This window comes from Macaca mulatta, chromosome 19, assembly GCF_049350105.2.
Source record: "Macaca mulatta isolate MMU2019108-1 chromosome 19, T2T-MMU8v2.0, whole genome shotgun sequence".
Taxonomy (NCBI): domain Eukaryota; kingdom Metazoa; phylum Chordata; class Mammalia; order Primates; family Cercopithecidae; genus Macaca; species Macaca mulatta.
The window spans coordinates 50400654-50423482 of record NC_133424.1 but is presented as its reverse complement, the minus strand read 5'-3'; the positions used below and the strand labels follow the sequence as shown (position 1 = coordinate 50423482).

The following is a 22829-nucleotide window of genomic DNA, read 5'->3' as shown; positions in this document are numbered from 1 at the left end:
TACTAATAGCTGACCCTCCTCTTGAGGGCTTCCTATGTACCAGGTACTTCTAGAAGCATTTTATAGGCATTAGCTCATTTAATTCTTACAACACCTCATGAAAAAGGTACTATTATTTTCCCCAACTTAAAGATGAAAAACAAAACAAAACAAAACAAAACAAAACAAAACAAAACTGAGGCATAGAAGACAAAGACACCTGTGGTCTGTACAGTTAGAACACTAACCCCAGGCTATCTTGGGGTCAATGGCCACACCCTCTCTTAGGCAAGAGATTTAGGGAACCACCTTCTGCTCCTCCTCCTTCTTCTCCTCCTTCTCCTCCTTGGTACTCCCACCCTCCATAGTGGAACTTCTGTTCCATCCAGGCTTGTGATTACAAACAGTCCAATCAGAAAAAGCCATGCGCAAGGACTTGCCTGATCAGGAGCAAAGCCTGCGAAAGCAGCGGTCGGTCAGAAAGGGTGGCTCACAGGTGCAGTCTGATGCAGAGGGAGTATGGCTAGGGATTGTGGAAGGACCAATCAGAGAGGCCAGAACACACTGCACCATCCAATGAGGAGTTAGCACAATGGGGCGTGTCTTCGGGTTTGGGGAGACTCCCTGGAGAGGCAGTACAAACTGGGGACCATCTTCTCTAGTTCCACCAACCTATCCTCTAAACGCCCACAGATCCAAGCTCCCTAATTTTTGAGTCGGTGCCCTAGACTTGGGGGACTTCCTAACCTTGAATGTGAGCAGGGCTCATGTTGGAGAGGCGGAGGCTGGTCTTTAGGACAGAGCTGAGAGTGCCAGGCCTAGCTTAGGCATCAGGGACCAAGTTTAGGCGGAGAGCTAGGATGCTATCAGGGAGGAGCAAGGTGGGGGGTGTGGCTTGGACTGAGGGGGCGGGGCTAGACTGAGGCGTTCTGAATATTTTATACTTGGGAGTGGTGTCTAAGACAGAGGGATAGGGCTCGGACCGGAATGGGCCTTGCTTAGCTTTAAAAGGGCTGGAGTTTTTGCTTTGGGGCAGGGCCTAAGAGTCTGGGGGGTGGGGCCTAGGCTTGGAGCGGGGCCAGAATAATGGTATTGGTAGAGGGTCTGTGTTAGGTTTGGGGCGGGAATTAGGGCTCTACGGAAACAATTAAGATATCTACTTCAACCTGTTGCCCGTTTTTCAGGCCAACTCGCACATTCCCTTACCTTATGGGACATTCTCCAGCTGCTGGGTATACCATTCTAGGGAACCTGGGCTAGGAGGTCGTATTTATTCCTTTCTGTGGTCCCTGAACTGAGTCTGGAGCCATACTAGCTCCCCAGTCCTCTCCCAAGACGCATTCAAGAACACATGTTGGGCCAGGCACGGTGGCTCATGCCTGTAATCCCAGAGGATCACCTAAGGTCAGGAGTTTGAGACCAGCCTGGTCAACATGGTGAAACCCCATCTCTACTAAAAATACAAAAAATAGCTGGGCGTGGTGGTACGTGCCTGTAATCCCAGCTACTCGGGAGGTTGAGGCAGGAGAATTCACTTGAGCCGGGGAGGCAGAGGTTGCAATGAGCCGAGATCGCGCCATTGCGCTCCAGCCTGGGCAACAAGAGCAAAACTCCGTCTCTAAATAAATAAATAAATAAATAAATAAATAAAACACATGTTGTCTGGGTGCAGTGGCTCATGCCTTGTAATCCCTACATTTTGGAGGGCCGAGGCTGGAAATCTTAGAGCCCAGGCGTGTGCGATCAGCCTGGACAACAGAATGAGACCACTTCTCTACAAAAATGAAAAAATTGGCCGGGCGCGGTGGCTCAAGCCTGTAATCCCAGCACTTTGGGAGGCCGAGACCGGTGGATCACGAGGTCAGGAGATCGAGACCATCCTGGCGAACACCGTGAAACCCCGTCTCTACTAAAAAATACAAAAAACTAGCCGGGCGAGGTGGCGGGCGCCTGTAGTCCCAGCTACTTGGGAGGCTGAGGCAGGAGAATGGCGTAAACCTGGGAGGCGGAGCTTGCAGTGAGCTGAGATCCGGCCACTGCACTCCAGCCCGGGCTACAGAGCGAGACTCCGTCTCAAAAAAAAAAAAAAAAAAGAAAAAATTAGCTGGGTGTGGGGGTGCGTGCCTGTAGTTGGGAGGCTGAAGTGGGAGGATCACCTGAGCCTGGGGAGGTCAGGGCTGCAGTGAGCCATGATCATGCCACTGCACTCCAGCCTGGGTGACAGAGGGAGACCCTGTCTTTAAAAAGAGCATATCTTTACTGAGTTCCTGGCAATCACTATTCTGGGCACTGGAGGATGTGGGTGACCATGCCACTTCTCTTGGGAGGCTTACATTTCAATGACTAGACAGTCAATAAATAACAATAAATAAGTAAACAAGTAAACAAATAAAATAAGAGGGTGACAAGAGCCAGGCGCAGTGGTTCACACCTGTAATCCCAACACTTTGGGAGGCCAAGGCAGGAGAATGGCTTGAGCCCAGGAGTTCGAGACCAACCTGGGCAACATAGCAGGACCTCATCTCTTTTTTTCCTTTTAAGATAAAAATAAAGAGACTGATAGTACTATAAGGGAAATAAGGTGATAGAAATGGTGGCACCTGGTGGGGCTGTTTGTTGCCGCCAGAGAACATTCCCTAACATTTACTATGAAACATTTCAAACACGCAGCCAAATTCAAATAATTATATGTGTGTGTGTGTGTGTGTATATATGTATATATACACACACATAAATAATTATTTCATATATACACACATATATAATATATATGTACATATACACACACATATATAATACACACATATATATGTGTGTGTATATATACCTACATACATACATATATATAGAAGTTTATTAGAGATAGGGTCTCGCTATGTTGCCCGGCTGGTCTTGAACTCCTGGGCTCAAGTGATCCTCCCTCCTCGACCTTCCAAAATGCTGAGATTACAGATGTAAGCCACCACACCCAGACTGAGTTGAAATAATTTTATAGTGAACACTTATATACTGATCACCTAGATACCACCACAGACATATCACTGTATTACTTCATCATATATCCATCCAGCAACTCTTCTTCCTCCTCTTCTTCTTCTCCTCCTCCTCCTCCTCCTTCTTCTTCTTCCTCTTCTCCTTCTTCTTCTTCTTCTTCTTCCTCTTCCTCTTCCTCTTCCTCTTCCTCTTCTTCTTCTTCTCCTTCTTCTCCTTCTTCTCCTTCTTCTCCTTCTTCTCCTTCTTCTCATTCTTCTCCTCCTCCTCCTCCTCCTCCTCCTCCTCCTTCTTCTTCTTCTTCCTCTTCTCCTTCTTCTCCTTCTTCTCCTTCTTCTCCTTCTTCTCATTCTTCTCCTCCTCCTCCTCCTCCTCCTCCTCCTCCTCCTCCTCCTCCTCCTCCTCCTCCTCCTCCTCCTCCTCCTCCTCCTCCTCCTCCTCCTCCTCCTCCTCCTCCTTCTTCTTCTTCTTCTTCTTCTTCTTCTTCTTCTTCTTCTTCTTCTTCTTCTTCTTCTTCTTCTTCTTCTTCTTCTTCTTCTTCTTCTTCTTCTTCATTTCAAAGTAACATCAGAACGCTGGTTGGGGGCCCAGGTAGGGATGGTGTCTGTAAATTGGGGATGCAAAAGGAAGGTCTCTCTGAAGGGATTACATTTAAGACCATCATGAAAAGAACGAACCGGCAACCATGGAAAGGGGAGAAGAATGCATATGCTCAGGGGCTGCTGCTGTGGGCTGGTGTGTTGGAGGAATAGGAAAGTCATCGTAGAAACTGAACAAGTGGTCAGGTGTGGTGGCTCACACCTGTAATCCCAGCACTTTGGGAGTCTGAGGTGGGTGGATCACTTGAGATCAGGAGTTCAAGACCAGCCTGGCTAACATGGCAAAACTCCATCTCTACTAAAAGTACAAAAATTAGCCAGGCATGGTGGTGGGCGCCTGTAGTCCCAGCTACTCAGGCTGAGGTGGGAGAATTGCTTGAGCCCAGGAGGCAGAGGTTGCAGTGAGCCAAGATCATGCCACTGCACTCCAGCCTGGGTAACAGAGTGAGGCCCTGTCTCGAAAAAGTAAAGAAAAGCCATGGTTAAAACTGAAAGAGGGGCCAGGAGTGGTGGTGCACGCCTGTAAACCCAGCACTTTGGGAGTCTGAGGCAATACGGTCAGCTGGGGCCAGAGCTCACAGGGTCAAATTGGCTGTACGAATGAGGCATATCTCCCTTGGTTTCAACTTCTTTCTTCTTCCATCTCTGTCTCTTTTATTATTATCTTTTTTTTCTCTCCCTCTCTTTTCTACTCCTGTCCAGCCCAGGCCTGCCCTCACCCTCTTTCCCCTTCACCCCTACCCTGTTCTGCCACGTGCTATCTGTGCGACCTTGGGCAAGTGACCGAACCTCTCTGTGCCTCTATTTCTCTTATCCATAAAAGGGAGATGGTAATAGGACCTCTTCATCTGGCTGTTGTGAAGATTGAATGAAGTGATAGATGTGAAACCCTTAGAATCATTTCTGGCACATAAATAGTGCTGTATATGTGTTCACTTGTGTTGTTGTTGTTATTCCTACCCCCACGCTCCAGCAGGGAGCACTAGCAACTGTGGTGGGAGGTGGGGATGCTGCCTGGGTGGTGGCGATGAAGGGTGGAGTCTGGAGACTAGGGGAATTGTGAGTGTCCCCAGGGGCATCTCAGAGTTGCATGTGGGGTTAAGGTTCACTGGAAGGAGTTATCTGCAGAGCTGAGCTTGATCTGGGGGATAGGGCAGGCTTCATGTAAATAGGCCAGGCACAGTGGCTCATGACTACCGTGTTCAGGAGTTCAAGACCAGCATGGGGACATAGTGAGACTCCATTTATAAAAAACCAAAACCAAAAACTAAACAGCTACTGAGGAGCCTGAGATGGGAGGATCACTTGAGCCCAGGAGGTCAAGGCTGCAGTGAGCTGTGATCACGCCAGTGCACTCCTGCCTGGGTGATGGAGCGAGACTCTGACTCAAAAACAAACAAACAAACAAACAAAAAGAAAAATTAGACTGGGTGCGGTGACTCATGCCTGTAATCCCAGCACTTTGGGAGGCTGAGGCAGGCAGATCACTTGAGGCCAAGAGTTCGAGACTAGCCTGGCGAACATGGTAAAACCCCACCTCCACTAAAAATACAAAAAGTAGCCAGGAATGGTGGGACATGCCTGTAGTCCCAGCTACTCGGGAGGCTGAGGCAGGAGAATTGCTCGAACCTGGGAGGCAGAGGTTTTGGTGAGCGGAGACCATGCCAGTGCATTCCAGCCTGGGCAACAGAGCAAGACTCTGTCTCAAAAAAAAAGAAAAAAGAAAAGAAAAAGAAAGAAAGAAAAAGAAAAGAAAAATTAGCCAGGTGTGGTATTACACACCTGCAATCCCAGCTACTAGGGAGGCCGAGGCAGGAGAATCGCTTGAACCTGGGAGGTGGAGATTGCAGTGAGCTGAGATCATGCCACTCTGCTCCAGCCTGGGCAACAGAGTGAGACTTTGTCTAAAAAAAAAAAAAAAAATTGGGAAAGGGGTTTAGGGGAGGACCTCTGTACAGTGGGATCCAAAGTGAGAAGGGTTTGAGACCCCAGGAATCTGGGGCATTGCATGCAACAACACAGATTTTTAGGGGAGAAGTTGCTGGGTTTAGGGACCCTGTGAATATCTCAGAAAGAGAAGGAGGGTGGCCTGAGATACTCAGTGGGGTTTGAGGGAAGGGATGGGGTTCAGCTATGGGACAGGGGATGTGCAAAGGGTTCTGAACTAGGAAGGAGCAAGGCATTCTGGGCTCCATGAAAGTCACAGGGAGGCAGAACTTTCAGGGTCCGAGAGAAAGAATTGGAGCAGGAAGGAGGCGGGTCCTTAAGGGGACAGGACTAGTAGGGGGGTGGGAAAAAATGGGGCTAAATGGGGGATTTTGGGAACCAAACCATGTCTTGGAGGGGAAGGAGAGAGGTCTAAGTTCACCAAAGGGGTTGAGGATGGCTTGGGGTCTAATGGGGTTAATGGGGAAAGTTTAAGGGTCTCCCATGGGCATTAGAGACATTTTAGGGCCCCCTAGAAGTTAGGCATGGTTTGGAGTTCATACTGGTGGTAAGGGAATGGGTTAGGATCCTTGAGGGTAGAAGGACATGGCTGGGGGTCCCCAAGAAGGAGTGGAATATGGTTTGTGGTTCTGGTGGCTGTAGAATGTGGTTTGGGTCCCCAAAGGGAGTCAGGCACCATCTGGGATTTGGCTGACATATGGTCTGAAGTTTCTCTGGATGTTAGGGTATGATTTGGGGTCTCTGAGGGAAGGGGTGTGGTCTGGGGGTCCGTCTGAATGTTGGGATATGATTTAGGGTTGCAGGTGCGGTGGTCTGGATCCCCTTGGATGCTGGGATATGATTTGGGATTCTTCTGGGTTCCGGGGCATGGTCTGGGGTTCCTGACAGTGTGTGGGTCACAGTCTGAGATCAAGCAGGAGAGCAGGGCATGATTTGTGGTCCTGGGTGGCCCTAGGACATCGCCTGGGTTCTCAAAAGAGGTGAGGCCTGATCCGAGGTCCCCTGGGTATTAGGACGTGATCGGAGGTCTCTGTGGGGAGATCCGGGGTCCCCAGGCCAGTTGGGGCGTGGTCTGGGGGGGGTCTCCAGGGAGGCCGGCAGGGCTGGGGGTGGGGCTGGGGAGGGGTCGGGGGCGGGCCCGCGGCGGCTCCGCAGTGGAGAGGGGTCTGCGGCGGACTCGGGGCGGGGATCCCGGGTGTGCGACCGCCCCGCCCGCCCGCCCCCACCAGTCGGCGCCCCCTCCCCCCTTGCGGCGGCGGTGGCGGCGGGCGGCGCGGAGGGCGGAGCTCGGCGGCGGCTCGGGAGGGAGGGCGGGAGGCGGGAGGGAGGCGGCCCCGCGGCACCGCGCCCCCTCCCCCGGCCCTCCCCCCACCATGGCGCGGAGCGAGGCGGCGGCGGCGGGGCCGGGCCCGGGGCCCCCCCGGGCTGGGTGAGCGCGGCCCGCAGCGGCCGGGGAGCGGCGGGCGGGGGCGCGGGTGTGTGCGCGGGTGTGAGCGTGCGAGCGTGCGAGTGTGTGTCCCCGGCGCTGCGGCGGGCCCGGCGTGCGCCCGCGCGGCCCTGTGTGTGCCCGGCGCCGGCGTGTGCGGCTCCCTGCCCGTGTGGCCATCGGGTGTGCGCGGGGTGTCGAGCCGGGCCGGCGTGTCCGGCTGTGCACTCGTGTCCCCCCGAGCGGCCGCCCCTCCGGCTGTGTGTCTGGGGGCTGTCGCGCGCCCATCGGAGGGGCTGTGTGCAGGTGTGTGTGTGCGTGGGTTGTGTGCCCAGGTGTGGGTCCCCCCAAGCCCGTGTGCGTGCGCGGCTAGCTGCGCTGGGTGTTTGTGTCCGGGTTGGATGTCCATCCCCGGGTCTGTGGAGCCGGGTGTGCCCGCTCGGGTGTCCATTTGTGTGTGTGTGTGTGTGTCTGCGGGTTGTATGTCTCCGAGGGTGTGTATCTGTGAGTCCACGGCAGGTTGCCGGCTTGGTGGCTGAGGCTCGGCGCCTTGTGGGTCCAGGCCTCGGTGTGGATTTGGGGGAGGGGAGTTCACCGCTCCCTCGGTCCATGTCAACTGGGGGGTCCTTAGCGGTCCTCGGGGAAGCGGCCATGTCTTCCCCTTCCTGGTGGTTGGGGGGGGGATGGGCGGCCAGGAGGTGGACAGATGGAGGGGGGATGAGAGGCCGAGAAATGGACAGATGGGCCCTGAGGTGGGGGTTGGGGGGTGAAGACCCGGCCCTTCCCCACCCACTCCACCCTAATTCCCCCACCATCCAGACATCTGCAGATGGAGCCAGAGTTACCTCCATCCTGATGGCCAGGCTGGGGGACCTTTGGGGCTGCTGGTGGGAGGATCTCCTTGAAACGGTGATCTAGGACTCAAGCCCCCAAATCCTGAGTTTCCACCTGCTGAACTCTGACCTCTGGCCTGGCTTGTGCCCTGGTTTTTTGGGGTGTGAGGGGGAGGATGCTGAATGTGCTGGAGGGATGTTGGGATTTCTTGGGCCTGGGAAGTAAGTAGGTGGGGTGGTGGGGGGGTGCCTCAGGGCTGAGAGGGATGTGTGTCCAAGACTGTGTGAGTGTGAATCTGGGCCTGTCTACTGACTATGCTACTGTGGTTCAGTATTTTCTGTGCATTTTTAAGTGTGTAAATCACAGGACTGTTGTATGAGCATGTGTCTGTTATGAGTGAACACCTTGGTGTGTCTGCAAAGGTGGATCTTTTTGTGCCTGTGTGCATGTTCCAGTGTGGATCAACCTCCTATCTGTATGCTTGTGGTTCTGTGTGTGTGTGTATGTGTGTGAGGTGTCTATCTGTTGGCGTGGTGCTGTATCAACTTTGCAACATGGAGATGTGTGAAGTTGTATGAGTGTGGGCATTTAAGAGTGTGTACTTGTGTGTCTTTGTGCAGGTGTGTGTGTGTTTGTTAGGTGTGTGTGCCCCTGTGTGCTGGTGAGTGTGCAAGGTATATCTGTTGTAAATGCATGTACCTGGTTGTCTGTTAGGGGGCACATGAGTTTCTCTGTTGTATTTGTGCATTTGCGTGTGTGAACGTGCATGGCAGAGTCAGTCTTGTACGTGTGTTGTTGCATGCAGGTGTGTCAACCTTGAGGGTATGTATCCATCTATGTTGTCTGTTTGTGTTTTGGTGTTGGTCTCTGGGGAGTGGGGTTGTATGTGTTCAGACATGTATGTGAAGGACACGTGTGTCTGTGCCCTGGCACAAGGCTGTCCCTACTTCTGGGCTCAGTGGGTTTGAGGCCCATGTGGCATGACCTCTGGTATGCTGGGGTCCCTGGATACAGTGTGTCCATGTGCCAGGCCAAATGCCCATAGAGGGCGGCGGGCACACAGATCATGTTGCTGTATTCATAGAAATCCAGATGTAGAGACTGGGGTTGTGGGCTTGTGTGGGTTCTGACATGGCCACACATGTTGGTGTGGGCAACGGTATCATGGCAAGGATGGGCAACTTGGGCCCTTCTCCAGCTCTTGGTACCTTTCAGGACTTTGTAGTTGAGGGGCTGGGATGTAAACTCTTGGGTTTTAAAGGAGGGCCAGGGGTCTGGTCTGGACTCTTGGGTCAGAGAGGAGGGAGCTAGGGTTCTTGGCTCCTGAAACCCCAGAGGACAAAGGGCTAAAGTCCTCGACTCCTGGGCTTTTGAGGGTGAACAGCCCTGAGGCCTGATCTCCTAGGATTCCAGAGAGGACTTCCGGGTTCCTGTGAGACTATGCAAACCCCGCCACAGGAGGACTGAGAGAGTGATCACACCAGGGACTTCCTTGACTGGGATGGTCTCCAAGGCAGGGTCTGGTGCCCAGAGAAGAGCCAGAACGATGCTAACAAGGTGGTTGTGTTCCTTTGCAGGTGCTGGCCCAGGCCCTGACTCCCTGAAGAGAGGTGAGTAGAGCCGTAAGGCTTCAGAGAGAGAGAGAGAGATATGGGGTGATGGGGCTCGCTGTCAGCCAGCTGGGGGTCTGGAACCCTGCCTTGCATGGATTTCAGTTCAGGGGATGACAGTTTCCTGAAGGACCAGGTGCCCACCACTCTTCCCAAGGCTGGGGAGTGATGACAAGGTCAGGAACATCAAAGTTGGGTGAGGGCTTGCGGTGGCCAGGTGGCTCTGGGGAGCAGGTAGGGGTTTTACACCAAGAGACATTCATTCTTAGGATGGTTAAGGTGGTTGGGAAAGCAGGGTTTCCTCATGATATCAGTAAAGGATACAAGAATATATCAAGATATGAAATGATCCCTGCATTTAGAGGGTTGAATGAATATGTTTTTGCATTTTGTGTGTGCGTGTGCATGGGTGTGGGAAGATCTCCTGATAGCCTGGCCTGCTGGTGGCTGAGAAAGCTGGAGAAAATAATAAATTAATAATAATAATAGTAATAATAATAATAATGATAATAGCAGCAGCTCCCATGTATGTAGTGTTTACTTTGTCAGGAACTATTCTAAGCATGTCATAAAATATTATCTCATTGAATCCTCATAGCAACCTTATGAAGTAGGTGCCATTGTTATTCCCATTTGACAGATGAGCACACTGAGGCACAGAGAGGGGAAGTCCCTTTATTAAAGTCACACAGTGGGGAGGTGAGGTCTGAACCCAGGCAGTAGGGTGGATTCTGTCTTGCAGTGCTGCACTGCTCTCCATAAATGTTAGCTATTTCCATTGCTATTATTATTCCCTCCATTTGAGTCCCACCCCAGCTGTTGGAGGCGAGGCTCTGGACTTCTGTTTCATAGACTGGGGTTCTGAGCCCTGGCGACCCCGCAGCCAAGCAGGTGCAGACTCGGGCTCCTAATTCTGGCGTCCCCCTTTCTAGGCCAGAGTTTCCAGTACATTATAGAGTAGTGATCTATAGGGAGCGAAGGACAGGTTTGGGGTGAACTCAGAGATGGTAGGACACCCCGATCCAGCCTCTTTTTCCACCTTCAGCCTGGTCATTGTCTCCCTTAGTCGCTGTCTCTTTCCTCTTCTGTCTGTGTCTCTCTAATACTGTGTCTATTTTTCTCTCCATCTCTGTGTCTCTCTTTTCTGTGTCTCATTCTTCGCTCTCAGTTTTCTGTCTGTTCACCTTCCTTTCAGACTCATTGTCTTTTTGTCTCTCTGTTTCTCTCCGAATCTGTCTCTCTCTCTCTTTGCCAGTCCACTTCTCCCTCCCCTCATCTCTCCCTGTCTCTCTTCACCTCTCTCTCTGACTTTCCTGGTCTCAGTCCCAGGCCCCCTCCCCAAGGCCAGGAAGATCAAAGCCACCTAAGGCCATAGCCCCAAACACAGATTCCCAGGAGGTAGGCCAGCAGGGGCTAGGACCCAGGGCAGGGTGGGGTGAAAACAGTTTCAGGGACGCCCCCTTCCCATCCTTTCCTCTTCACCCCCCACCCACCCTGTGTTGTGATGGGAACTGACATGTCGTGGGCTGCAGCCGCCGCAGGGGGAATCCCTGCCGGAAGGTTTTGCCTGGAGCAGAGACATAGCGTGAGTGTGCGAGTGTGTGAGTGTGTGTGTGTGTTGTGTGTACCCAAAGATGTGAGCATGAAAGTCTGCCCTGCTTGGGAGCTCAGCTGAGCCCAGGATGAAACCAGACCTCAGAGAAGGACTTCCTGAGGCTGAACTGGAAGACTCAGATGTGTTTTTCTCAGTCCCTCCCACTTTCACACTCTCCCTGCCAATGCCAGAGGTGGGAGGGGGGAAACCCTTAACATTTATTGAGTACTTACTGTATGCTAGGCATGTTCGGTGGTACATGAATGAAGATGGTACAGTTATCATCCCAATTTACAGATTAAGAAATTACAGCCTAGCTAGGGGAAATTGTTGGCTTGGGGGTCACAGAGCTAGCAAAAGGGGAACCAGGATTTGAACCTGAGTCCGTTTGATTTCAAAGTACTTATTCTCAATAATAGGGCACTGTTCTCTGCCTGGTACATATTAAGCACTTCATGATCATGATGATGATTGCTGACATGTAATAAGCACATTTTATGTGCCTGGCACTATTCTAAGTATGCTATGTTCATCAATCCATTTAATCCTCACAGCAGTAAGGCCTGTTTCTATCTCCCTTTTACAGATGAAGAAACCTAGAATCAGAGAGGTTCAGACACTTGCTGGAGGTCACACAGCTAGTAAGTATCAGAGCCGGGATTTGGAGCTAGGGAGTATGGCTTGGACAGCCAGGGCCTTAAACCATAGTTAACAGTGATTTTTTAGAATATTTAGTGGGTACTGGAGGGCCCAGGCTGGGCCAGGTGTCACCCCTCTGGTTGGGAGATCATGAGAGGTTTGGGAGCTACTACAGGAGGGGCAGAGGTGAGGGTGGGACACGAAAGGTAGGGGCAGGGGTAATCTATCAACCAGTATAGAAATATTTTTATTTTTATTTGTTTTTTAAGATGGAGTCTTGCTCTGTCGCCCAGACTGGAGTGCAATGGCGCGATCTCCGCTCACTGCAACCCCCACCTCCCCGGTTCAAGCGATTCTCTAGCCTCAGCCTCCCAAGTAGCTGGGATTACAGGCGCCTGCCACCACGCCCGGCTAATTTTTGTATTTTTAGTAGAGACAGGTTTTCACCACGTTGGCCAGGCTGGTCTTGAAATCCTGACCTCAGGTGATCCGCCTGCCTCGGCCTCCCAAAGTTCTGGGATTACAGGCATGAGCCACCGTGCCCAGCATGGAAATGTTGTAATCTGTTGTTAATAGCTGATAATGGGTCCTCTCACCATCTTATGGAACCCAGCTGTAGGGGTAGGGGAGGGATCCAGGTCTGACTCGTAGCAAGACATCCCTTGGCGGCCAAGTCCCATGCCTAGGTAACTGGCTCCTTCCCCGGCAGGTCTCACCTCCCACCCCTCCTGCCTTCCCACTGCACCATGGCTCCAGGACCCTTCTCCTCGGCCCTCCTTTCGCCGCCGCCCGCCGCCCTGCCCTTTCTGCTGCTGCTCTGGGCGGGGGCATCTCGTGGCCAGCCCTGCCCCGGCCGCTGCATCTGCCAGAACGTGGCGCCCACACTGACCATGCTGTGTGCTAAGACCGGCTTGCTCTTTGTGCCTCCCGCCATCGACCGGCGCGTGGTGGAGCTGCGGCTCACCGACAACTTCATCGCGGCGGTGCGCCGCCGAGACTTCGCCAACATGACCAGCCTGGTGCACCTCACCCTCTCCCGGAACACCATCGGCCAGGTGGCGGCCGGCGCCTTCGCCGACCTGCGTGCCCTCCGGGCCCTGCACCTGGACAGCAACCGCCTGGCGGAGGTGCGCGGAGACCAGCTCCGCGGCCTGGGCAATCTCCGCCACCTGATCCTGGGAAACAACCAGATCCGCCGGGTGGAGTCGGCGGCCTTTGACGCCTTCCTGTCCACCGTGGAGGACCTGGACCTGTCCTACAACAACCTGGAGGCCCTGCCGTGGGAGGCGGTGGGCCAGATGGTGAACCTAAACACCCTCACGCTGGACCACAACCTCATCGACCACATCGCGGAGGGGACCTTCGTGCAGCTTCACAAGCTGGTCCGCCTGGACATGACCTCCAACCGCCTGCATAAACTCCCGCCCGATGGGCTCTTCCTGAGGTCGCAGGGCACCGGGCCCAAGCCGCCCACGCCGCTGACCGTCAGCTTCGGCGGTAACCCCCTGCACTGCAACTGCGAGCTGCTCTGGCTGCGGCGGCTGACGCGCGAGGACGACCTAGAGACCTGCGCCACGCCTGAACACCTCACCGACCGCTACTTCTGGTCCATCCCCGAGGAGGAGTTCCTGTGTGAGCCCCCGCTGATCACGCGGCAGGCGGGGGGCCGGGCCCTGGTGGTGGAAGGCCAGGCGGTGAGCCTGCGCTGCCGAGCGGTGGGTGACCCCGAGCCGGTGGTGCACTGGGTGGCACCTGATGGGCGGCTGCTGGGGAACTCCAGCCGGACCCGGGTCCGGTGGGACGGGACGCTGGATGTGACCATCACCACCTTGAGGGACAGTGGCACCTTCACTTGCATCGCCTCCAATGCCGCTGGGGAAGCGACGGCGCCCGTGGAGGTGTGCGTGGTACCTCTGCCTCTGATGGCACCCCCGCCGGCTGCCCCGCCGCCTCTCACCGAGCCCGGCTCCTCTGACATCGCCACGCCGGGTCGACCAGGTGCCAATGATTCTGTGGCTGAGCGTCGGCTCGTGGCAGCCGAGCTCACCTCGAACTCCGTGCTCATCCGCTGGCCAGCCCAGAGGCCGGTGCCCGGAATACGCATGTACCAGGTTCAGTACAACAGCTCCGTTGATGACTCCCTCGTCTACAGGTGGGTGCGGGTGCTGCAGTCCCAGGGCCTCCTCCCAAGCCCAGGGGGACCCTCTCTCCCACCTGCCCATTCCCTTGGCCTTCTTGCTCAGCCAGGGTTCTAGATGGCTGAGAGACTTGTCCCTGCCCTCCTGTGCCCTGTCTCCTCTCTCTATTTCTTACTGTCTCTATTTTTCATGCTTATAGAAAATATTCGCTGAGCACCTACATGAACCCGACCAGGGCTGGGCACTGGAGTCCTAACAATGACTGAGCTTAGCATGAACCCTGGCCTCATGGGGCTCATGGTCAATATCACTGCTCCCCAAAGCAATCTGATTGTGCACCTCTTCAGTTAAACATTTTGGAGCGTGAAATACACACACACATTTACAGTGACATTTATTTATTTGTTTGTTTGTTTTGAGACTGAGCCTTACTCTGTTGCCCAGGCTGGAGTGCAGTGGCACGAACTCAGCTCACTGCAACCCTCCGCCTCCCGAGTTCAAGCGATTCTCATCCCTCAGCCTCCCAAGTAGCTGGGATTACAGGCACCCACCAACACACCGAGCTAAGTTTTGAATTTTTAGTAGAGACAGGAGTTCACCATGTTGGGCAGGCTGGTCTCGAACTCCTGACCTCAAGTGATCCGCCTGCCTTGGCCTCCTAAAGTGCTGGGATTACAGGTGTGAGCCACCGCACCCGGCCTACAGTGACATTTATATTTATAAATTATATACCAGTACTACCGTACCAACACATTGGGTACATTACAGAAACAGAAAACAAAACATACGAGAAAAATACGTTATTTCCACCCTCCCTTGGGTTTGAAGCCATTGCCCTCGTGTGGACAAACCGTATGGTGTCAACAGACATTTTGAAAAAAGAATTATTTTCTCCCATCACCTCCTTATTCTCTGGCTTTCACCTCTCTGTTCTCCACCTTCTCTGCCCTCATTAGGCACAGAGCCCCTGCTTTGTGCAAAGCTGTCCTGAGCTGGGCGCTGGGGACACAGGGAAACCACCCAGTCCCTGTCCTCAGGGAGCTCATAATCCAACAGGTGGTGGCCCATAGTACATTATGAGTTACAGCCCTGGCCTTGCCATGTCTCTCCATCTCAGTAGTTTTTTTTTGTTTTTGAGGCAGGGTCTTGTTTTATCACCCCAGGCTGGAGTGCAGTGGTATGATCCTAGCTCACTGCAGCCTCAAACTTTTGGGCTCCAAGCAATCCTCCTAACTCCTGAGAGTAGCTGGGACTATAGGCATGCATCACCACACTGGGCTAATTAAAAAAAATTTTTAGTAGAGACGAGGTCTTGCTATATTGTACGGCCAGGTCTTGAACTCCTGGGCTAAAGGGATCCTCCTGCCTTGGCCTCCCAAAGTGCTGGGATTACAGGTGTGAGCCGCTGCACCTGGCCCATGTTGGTAGTTTTTTGGTATGGCTCTCTGTCACAGAATTGGCACACAGTGGGCACTTGATAAATGGTTGTTTGCCACATGGATGTCTCTCCTTCTAGCTCTGCCTCCCTCATGCACATTGTAGAGCACCAGTTAAATGCTTCAGTCCTGTGCCTGGCTTCACATGGAGATGCCAGAGGGGCTGGAGCTGTTTCCCTACCTGTGGAGAGCCCCAGCTTCTGGCTGTCAGATCTTCACTGAGAAACCTGCCTCTTGGCCTCCATCTCTACCTTTCCAGTGTTTTCTTGGCCATAGGCCTGGCACATAGTAGGTGCTTTCCCAGTTTTGGTTGAATGAAAAAAATGCCTCTTGGCCAGGCGCGATGGCTCGTGCCTGTAATCCCAGCACTTTGGGAGGCCAAGGCGGGCGGCTCACTTGAGGTCAAGAGTTCGAGACCAGCCTGGCCAACATGGTGAAACCCTGTCTCTACTGAAAATACAAAAATTAGGCAGATGTGATGGCACGTGTCTGTAATCCCAGCTACGCAGGAGGCTGAGGCAGAAGAATCGCTTGAACCTGGGAGGTGGAGGTTGAAGTGAGCGGAGATCGTGCCATTGGACTCCAGCCTGGGCGACAGAGCAAGATTCCCTCTGGAAAAACAAAAAAAAGCCTCCCTTTTCCTTTGTCTCTGTCTTCCTAATTTCCCTCTCTTCTTGATTCTGGTCCCAAACACTGAGTAGATGCCTACTGTGTGCCCATCTTGTGCTGGGCCCTGGGCCTACTGAGATAGCTTAGATCCTGGCCCAGCCTTACAAACATAAGGACAAACAAATGAACAAAACACAAACCCTCACAACGAACTTCCAAGCTTGCTACTTCATTTGATCTTCCCCACTCCACTATGAAGGCGCGATGACCCCCTCTCCATTTTGCAGACAGAAAAACTGAGGTTCAGTGGGGGATGTCACTTGCCCAAGGTCACACAGAAAGTAGCAAAGCTGTCCTTTTTACTCTGACACACATTTGTTGGGCACCCACTGCTTGGAGGGGAGATGGATAATATATTTCTGTAAATAATTCTTAGCTTCTGTGACTCTCCACTTCTCTGTCCCTCTTTCCTTTGCTCTGACCCATGGCCACCACATGGTGGGGTGAGGGAGGTTCACAAGCCCCCAGACCCTGCATGGATGCAGGTGTTGATGGCCCCGTCTCCAGCTGGGCAACAGACCCTGGGACTCTTCTCTTCCCCGTAGGGCCCCCAGTTCCGGTTCTCTAACTCCCACTGCAGATTCCTATGCTATGGTGCCACAGGGGTTAACTTCCTCACGCTGTCATGGGCGGAAGTGACAGCCAACCAGAAGCCTGCTTAGCTGCTTGCTTCGATGTTGCAGCCAATTAGAGACACTTGGGCTCAAGCTTTCTTAAGGAGCCAGCCTCTGTCCTTGAAAAGGGGTGGGGGAAGCCCCTAGCAACTGGCTATTTAGGGGAAGGAGCAAGTGGAATCCAGAGCTCTGGAGAGGAGAGATGAAGAGAGGAGGAGGAAGGCTTAAAGCCAGAGTGGCCGAGGGTGGCTGGGGTGGGTGGCAGTGGTCTCTGAAATGGCAGTCGGGTGGGTAGAGTGGAGTTGGAGAAGTGGGTGGACCTTTATGAAGGGGCGGGGCCCTGATTGGAAGTCTTTTGGTGGGAGGGTGGCTGTTGGTAGTGGGAGAACATCCTGGAGGTGGGATGACAGAGGTGGAGCTTCAGGGCCAGAAGGTGGCCCTGCTGGAGGGGAAGGCGAAGCATCGGAGAGATAAGCAGGCCTTTGGAGGTGGGGGCATGGCCTGTCAGAGGGGGTGGAACTTGTTCTGCATGGTCCCATGAGGAGGAAGGGGTGGTCCTTGTCTCCCAGGACCCACCAAGAGTCTTTGCCTGAGAGGAGAGCTTGTGAGGTTGCATCCTGGCCGTGCAAATCAATGTGGACCGGGCAGTCCAGGTTTAGCTGAGGCTGGACATGGCCCACAGTGTGGAAAGGGTATGCCCAACAGAAGAGGGCCAAGGCCTAGTAGGAACGGCCCTCCAGAGGGGTAGATCTTATAGATGGGAGGAATGCAATGGGCTGGACAGTGTGAGCCACAGCAACGGTTACTGGCCAACACAAGCTGGGATGCAAGCTAATGATGATATCATTAGGTGCCAGGTCCTGGCTATGGTAACTTATTCATTCCTCATGCCATCTCTATGATGTAGGAATTATTATCATCCCCATTTGGGGGAAATGAGGCACAGGGAGGTTAAGAAACTTGGTGAAGTTCGCCAGGCATGGTGGTTCATGACCGCAATCCCAGCACTTTGGGAGATTGAGGTGGATGGATCGCCTGAGGTCAGGAGTTTGAGACCAGTTTGGCCAACATGATGAAACCCCGTCTCTACTAAAAATACAAAAATTAGCCAGGCGTGGTGGTGGGTGCCTGTAATCCCAGCTACCTGGGAGGCTAAGGCAGGAGAATCGCTTGAACCCAGGAGGCAGAGGTTGCAGTGAACCCAGGAGGCAGAGATTGCATCATTGCACTCCAGCCTGGGTGACACAGGGAGATTCTGTCTCAAACAAAACAAAACGAAACAAAAGAGAAACTTGCCTAAGGTCACAGAGCTAGCAAGTGGCAGAGGAGAGACTCAAACACGGGCAGTCTGGCCCCCAGACTCTGTCATCATCTTAACCACTTCTCTACACTAGCCTTCATTCAAGGGGAGGGACCTACAGCAAGAAAGGAGTATGGTGTGTGCTTGGCTACGTTTGACCCCTTTATGGAAGAAACTTACCTGGTAGGGTGATTTGGTGACTTCTGGTGGCACATGAACATATGAGGTGGTTGCCTTTAATATCTGGACAAGGAGCAGGGCCTGCAGTCTGGATGTGGCCTACACACAGTAGGGGAACCATCCCTAGTGGGCCATTGTGGGGTGTACCGCCATGCCTGGCGAACTTTGCCAAGTTTCTTAACCTCCCTGTGCCTCATTTCCCCCAAATGGGGATGATAATAATTCCTACATCATAGAGATGGCATGAGGAATGAATAAGTTACCATAGCCAGGACCTGGCACCTAATGATATCATCATTAGCTTGCATCCCAGCTTGTGTTGGCCAGTAACCGTTGCTGTGGCTCACACTGTCCAGCCCATTGCATTCCTCCCATCTATAAGATCTACCCCTCTGGAGGGCCGTTCCTACTAGGCCTTGGCCCTCTTCTGTTGGGCATGCCCTTGGGAAGCCACGGTTCATTTGGTTGGGGAATGGCCTGTAGCAATGTTGGAGAACATGTAGTTGAGGGACTTGGAAACTGTGCCCAGGACATAGACAAAGCTAGATGTTTTTTTGTTTTGTTTTGTTTTTTGGTTTGTCTGTTTTTGTTTTTTGAGACGGAGTCTCAGTCTTGTTGCCCAGGCTAGAGTGCAATGGCTTGGTCTTGGCTCACTGCAACCTCTACCTCCCGGGTTCAAGTGATTCTCCTGCCTCAGCCTCCAGAGTAGCTAGGATTACAGGCGCCTGCCACCACGCCTGGCTAATTTTTGTATTTTTAGTAGAGACAGGGTTTTACCATGTTGGCCAGGCCGGTCTTGAACTCCTAACCTCAGGTGATCCACCCTCCCTAGCCTCCCAAAGTGCGGCATTATAGGCGTGAGCCACTGCAGCCGGCCAAAGCTAGATGTTTTACCCAAAGGTGCTGCATGCAGATGAGGGGGAGTGACCTGCATCATGGTTTTCCCTGAAAGGCACGAATATGTATAAAAGAGGAACTAGAAGAGCATCCATTATTCCAGTAGGAATATGACAGGCGCTGTGAGTTGACCTTAGTGTCTACCTGAGTGGGGGATGGGGCATGCAGAAAAGGGGAGGTGGCCAGTGTCGCTGGCCCAGTTTTGGGGTAAAATGCCTAGATGAAGGACCTTGGATGGTAGTTGTCCTAGCAAGAGTGAGACATAGCTAGGGAGCATGTCCCTTGAGGGCAGGGCTTGAAAGCCATAGCACTTCTCCCCTGCAGGAGCCCGGATATGCAGAGGAGGTAATATGAATGATAGATATATTGTCCCAGTGGCTGATGGGACACAACCAGGAGGTGGGTCTGAGGGCGGGGCATGCAGATGAGGGGTCCTGAAAGGGTGGGAATATGTTGATGGCGGCGGGGCTTGAATTGCTGCTGTTGTCTCAGTACCGGGTGAGACTTCAGTAGCAGGGTTTAGTCCTCACTGTTCACCATGGGCGGGGCATAAAGCGAAGGGGCATGGTTCGGGGGGGTGGGACTAACCCCGCCCTGACCCCGCCCCCTCCTGCAGGATGATCCCGTCCACCAGTCAGACCTTCCTGGTGAATGACCTGGCGGCGGGCCGCGCCTACGACTTGTGCGTGCTGGCGGTCTACGACGACGGGGCCACCGCGCTGCCGGCAACGCGAGTAGTGGGCTGTGTGCAGTTCACCACCGCTGGTGATCCGGCGCCCTGCCGCCCGCTGAGGGCCCATTTCTTGGGCGGCACCATGATCATCGCCATCGGGGGCGTCATCGTCGCCTCGGTCCTTGTCTTCATCGTTCTGCTCATGATCCGCTACAAGGTGTACGGCGACGGGGACAGCCGCCGTGTCAAGGGTTCCAGGTCGCCCCCGCGGGTCAGCCACGTGTGCTCGCAGACCAACGGCGCAGGCGCGGCGCAGGCCCCTGCCCTGCCGGTCCAGGACCGCTACGAGGCGCTGCGCGAGGTGGAGTCCCAGGCCGCCCCCGCCGTCGAGGCCAAGGCCCTGGCAGCGGAGGCGGCATCCGCAGAGCCGGAGGCGGTCCTTGGACGTTCTCTGGGCGGCTCGGCCACCTCGCTGTGCCTGCTGCCATCCGAGGAAACTTCCGGGGAGGAGTCTTGGGCCACGGGGGGCCCTCGAAGGAGCCGATCCGGCGCCCTGGGGCCACCAACCTCGGCGCCCCCTACCCTAGCTCTGGTTCCTGGGGGGGCCGCGGCCCGGCAGAGGTCACAGCAGCGCTATTCGTTCGACGGGGACTACGGGGCACTATTCCAGAGCCACAGTTACCCGCGCCGCGCCCGGCGGACAAAGCGCCACCGGTCCACGCCGCACCTGGACGGGGCTGGAGGGGGCGCGGCCGGGGAGGATGGAGACTTGGGGCTGGGCTCCGCCAGGGCGCGCCTGGCCTTCACCAGCACCGAGTGGATGCTGGAGAGTACCGTGTGAGCGGCGGGTGGGTGCCGGGACGCCTGGGTGCCACAGACCAAACGCCCAGCCGCACGGACGCTGGGGCGGGACTGGGAGAAATCGCAGCGCCAAGACCTTGGACCGGAGTGGAGACGCGCCTTTGCCCCCGGGAAGGGGCGGGGCGGCCTCGGGCTGCGGCTCGAGGCCACGCCCCCGTGCCCAGGGAGGGGTTCGGGGACCGGCTGCCGGCCTCCCCTCCCCTACGGACTCCTCGACCCCCCTCCTACCCCTCCCCCCGCGCGCTCGCGGACCTCGCAGGAGCCGGTGCCTTACACAGCGAAGCGCGGGGAGGGGCAGGGCCCCCCGACACTGCAGCACTGAGACACGAGCCCCCTCTCCCAGCCCGGCACCCGGGGCCGGGGCGAGGGGCCCATTTCTTGTATCTGGCTGGACTAGATCCTATTCTGTCCCGCGGCGGCCTCCAAAGTCCCCCACCCCATCGCACTCACATCCCTGGTCCCGTCGGGTCTGGCTTGGGGTCCCCCTTTCTCTGTTTCCCTCGTTTGTCTCTATCCTGCCCTCTTGTCGTCTGTCTGTCGGGCCTGTCTTTCCCTATTTGCCTCTCCTTTCTCTGTCCTGTCGTCTCTTCTCCCTCGGCCCTCCCTGGTTTTGTCTAGTCTCCCTGTCTCTCCGGATTTCTTCTATTTACTCATTCTCCCGGGCAGGTCCCACTGGAAGGACCAGACTCTCCCAAATAAATCCCCACATGAACAAAATCCAAAACCAAATCCTCCTCCCTACCAGAGCCGGGACCCTCCGCCGCAGCAGAATTAAACTTTTTTCTGTGTCTGAGGCCCTGCTGACCTGTGTGTGTGTCTGTGTGTGTGTGTGTGTGTGTCTGTGTGTGTGTGTGTGTATGTGTTGGGGAGGGTGACCTAGATTGCAGCATAAGGACTCTAAGTGAGAATGAAGGAAGATGACTAACTGGGGCCAAGGGAGACTGGCAGACAGGTTTCTATCCTCTGAGAGACTTAGAGGTGGGGAATAATCACAAAAATAAAATGATCATAATAGCAAACACTTAACTGAATACTTACTATGTGCCAAGCACTTAAGTCATTTAATTCTCACAACAACACTAGGACATCGGTATTATTATCCTGTTTTCCAGATGAGGGAATTTCGGCCCAGAAAAGTTAAATAACTGGACCAAGGTGGCAAAACTGGGATTTAAAAAGGCAGGCAGGCCAACTTCTGAGTCTCTACTGTAGGGGTGAAAAGACAGCTTCCCTTTCACTCTCTGAAATGTCACCGGAATGGGCTGACAATAGACTTTACAAGAGAAAAGGCATATGGAGGGTATTTAACATGCACTGGGAAAATCACAGGGAAGTGATTACCCAATAACCCAGTGAGGTTTAGATGCTTATATACCTTTCTTCACAGGGAAAGGGGAGATGGGGAAAGGTAGGCAATTTTGAGGGGTAATAAATGATTTTGGGGAAAATAAATGGATCCAGGAGATAGAAATTAAATTGTAAATGTCTCTGGAATTTGAGCCTGACAGACAGATACTTTCTTGTGACAAAGTCCATCCAGATGTAGTTACGTTTCTCTTTTTTTCCTGTTAAAGATAATGAAATGTCAGGGAGAGGACAGAAGGCACTTGTGTTCTTTTTGGTGGGTTATGGTCTTTAGGCAGATAGGAAGACATCAGAGGAAAGCCTCTTCCAGCATCTGTGGATCTCTGAGTGCCTTTAATTTAAAATAATCAGCATACCAGGGTGCCATATTTTGGGGTGACATTCCCTGAACTCCTTAAATACTTTTTTTTTTTTTTTTTTTGAGACAGAATCTCACTCTGTCGCCCAGGCTGGAGTGCAGTGGCGTGACCTCAGCTCACTGCAAACTCTGACTCCCGGGTTCACGCCATTCTCCCGCCTCAGCCTCCCGAGTAGCTGGGACTACAGGTGCCCGCCACCACACCCAGCTAATTTTTTGTATTTTTGGTAGAGACAGGGTTTCACTGTGTTAGCCAGGATGGTCTCGATCTCCTGACCTTGTGATCTGCCCACCTCGGCCTCCCAAAGTGCTGGGATTACAGGCGTGAGCCTCCGTGCCCGGCCATCCTTCAATACCCTTAACTAGAGCACTCTACTGCTGAGCAGTTATTGAATATTCATTCCACCTGCTGAGACCTCACAACTCAGTGGGGTAGGGTAGATCGATCCTTCGTCCCATTTTACAGACAAGAACCTGAACCACAGAGAGATGAAGTCACCTGCCCAAGTCCCTCCATCCCCCCCATGAATAAATAGCAGAGGTGGAAGTTTGATTGTACCCCTACACTATGCTGCCTCTGGGGTCTGTGTCCGGAGGCTGGGGTATGGCCCCCATGACCTTAGCTGAACTTGGATATCCACAGCCAGCCTGGTGGGCGCAGGCACAAGAGGTCTTGTGTTGCTCCGCCTGGAATCTGAGGGACCCTGGCAGAGGGCATG

General features: G+C 53.8%; 1 protein-coding gene across 23 annotated transcripts in view; it reads left to right on the top strand.

Annotated features, from left to right (window-relative positions):
* The window catches only part of LRFN1 (leucine rich repeat and fibronectin type III domain containing 1), a 38015-nt gene extending 16835 nt beyond the window's left edge, over positions 1–21180 (top strand). Inside the window, exons 1-5 of one of the 23 annotated variants that reach the window (XM_077982645.1) lie at positions 6287–6496; positions 9354–9386; positions 11567–11621; positions 12329–13771; positions 19470–21180. In XM_077982645.1, the coding sequence (XP_077838771.1) occupies positions 12366–13771; positions 19470–20367 (2304 nt within the window). In that variant the 5' untranslated portion in view covers positions 6287–6496; positions 9354–9386; positions 11567–11621; positions 12329–12365 and the 3' untranslated portion in view covers positions 20368–21180. Of the gene's footprint in view, positions 1–6286; positions 6497–6857; positions 7641–8651; positions 9387–11537; positions 11622–11888; positions 13772–19469 lie in introns of those variants that run through there. The other 22 variants (XM_028838844.2, XM_077982655.1, XM_077982644.1 and 19 more) reach the window with 22 other exon arrangements.
* The last annotated feature ends 1649 nt before the right edge of the window (positions 21181–22829 follow it).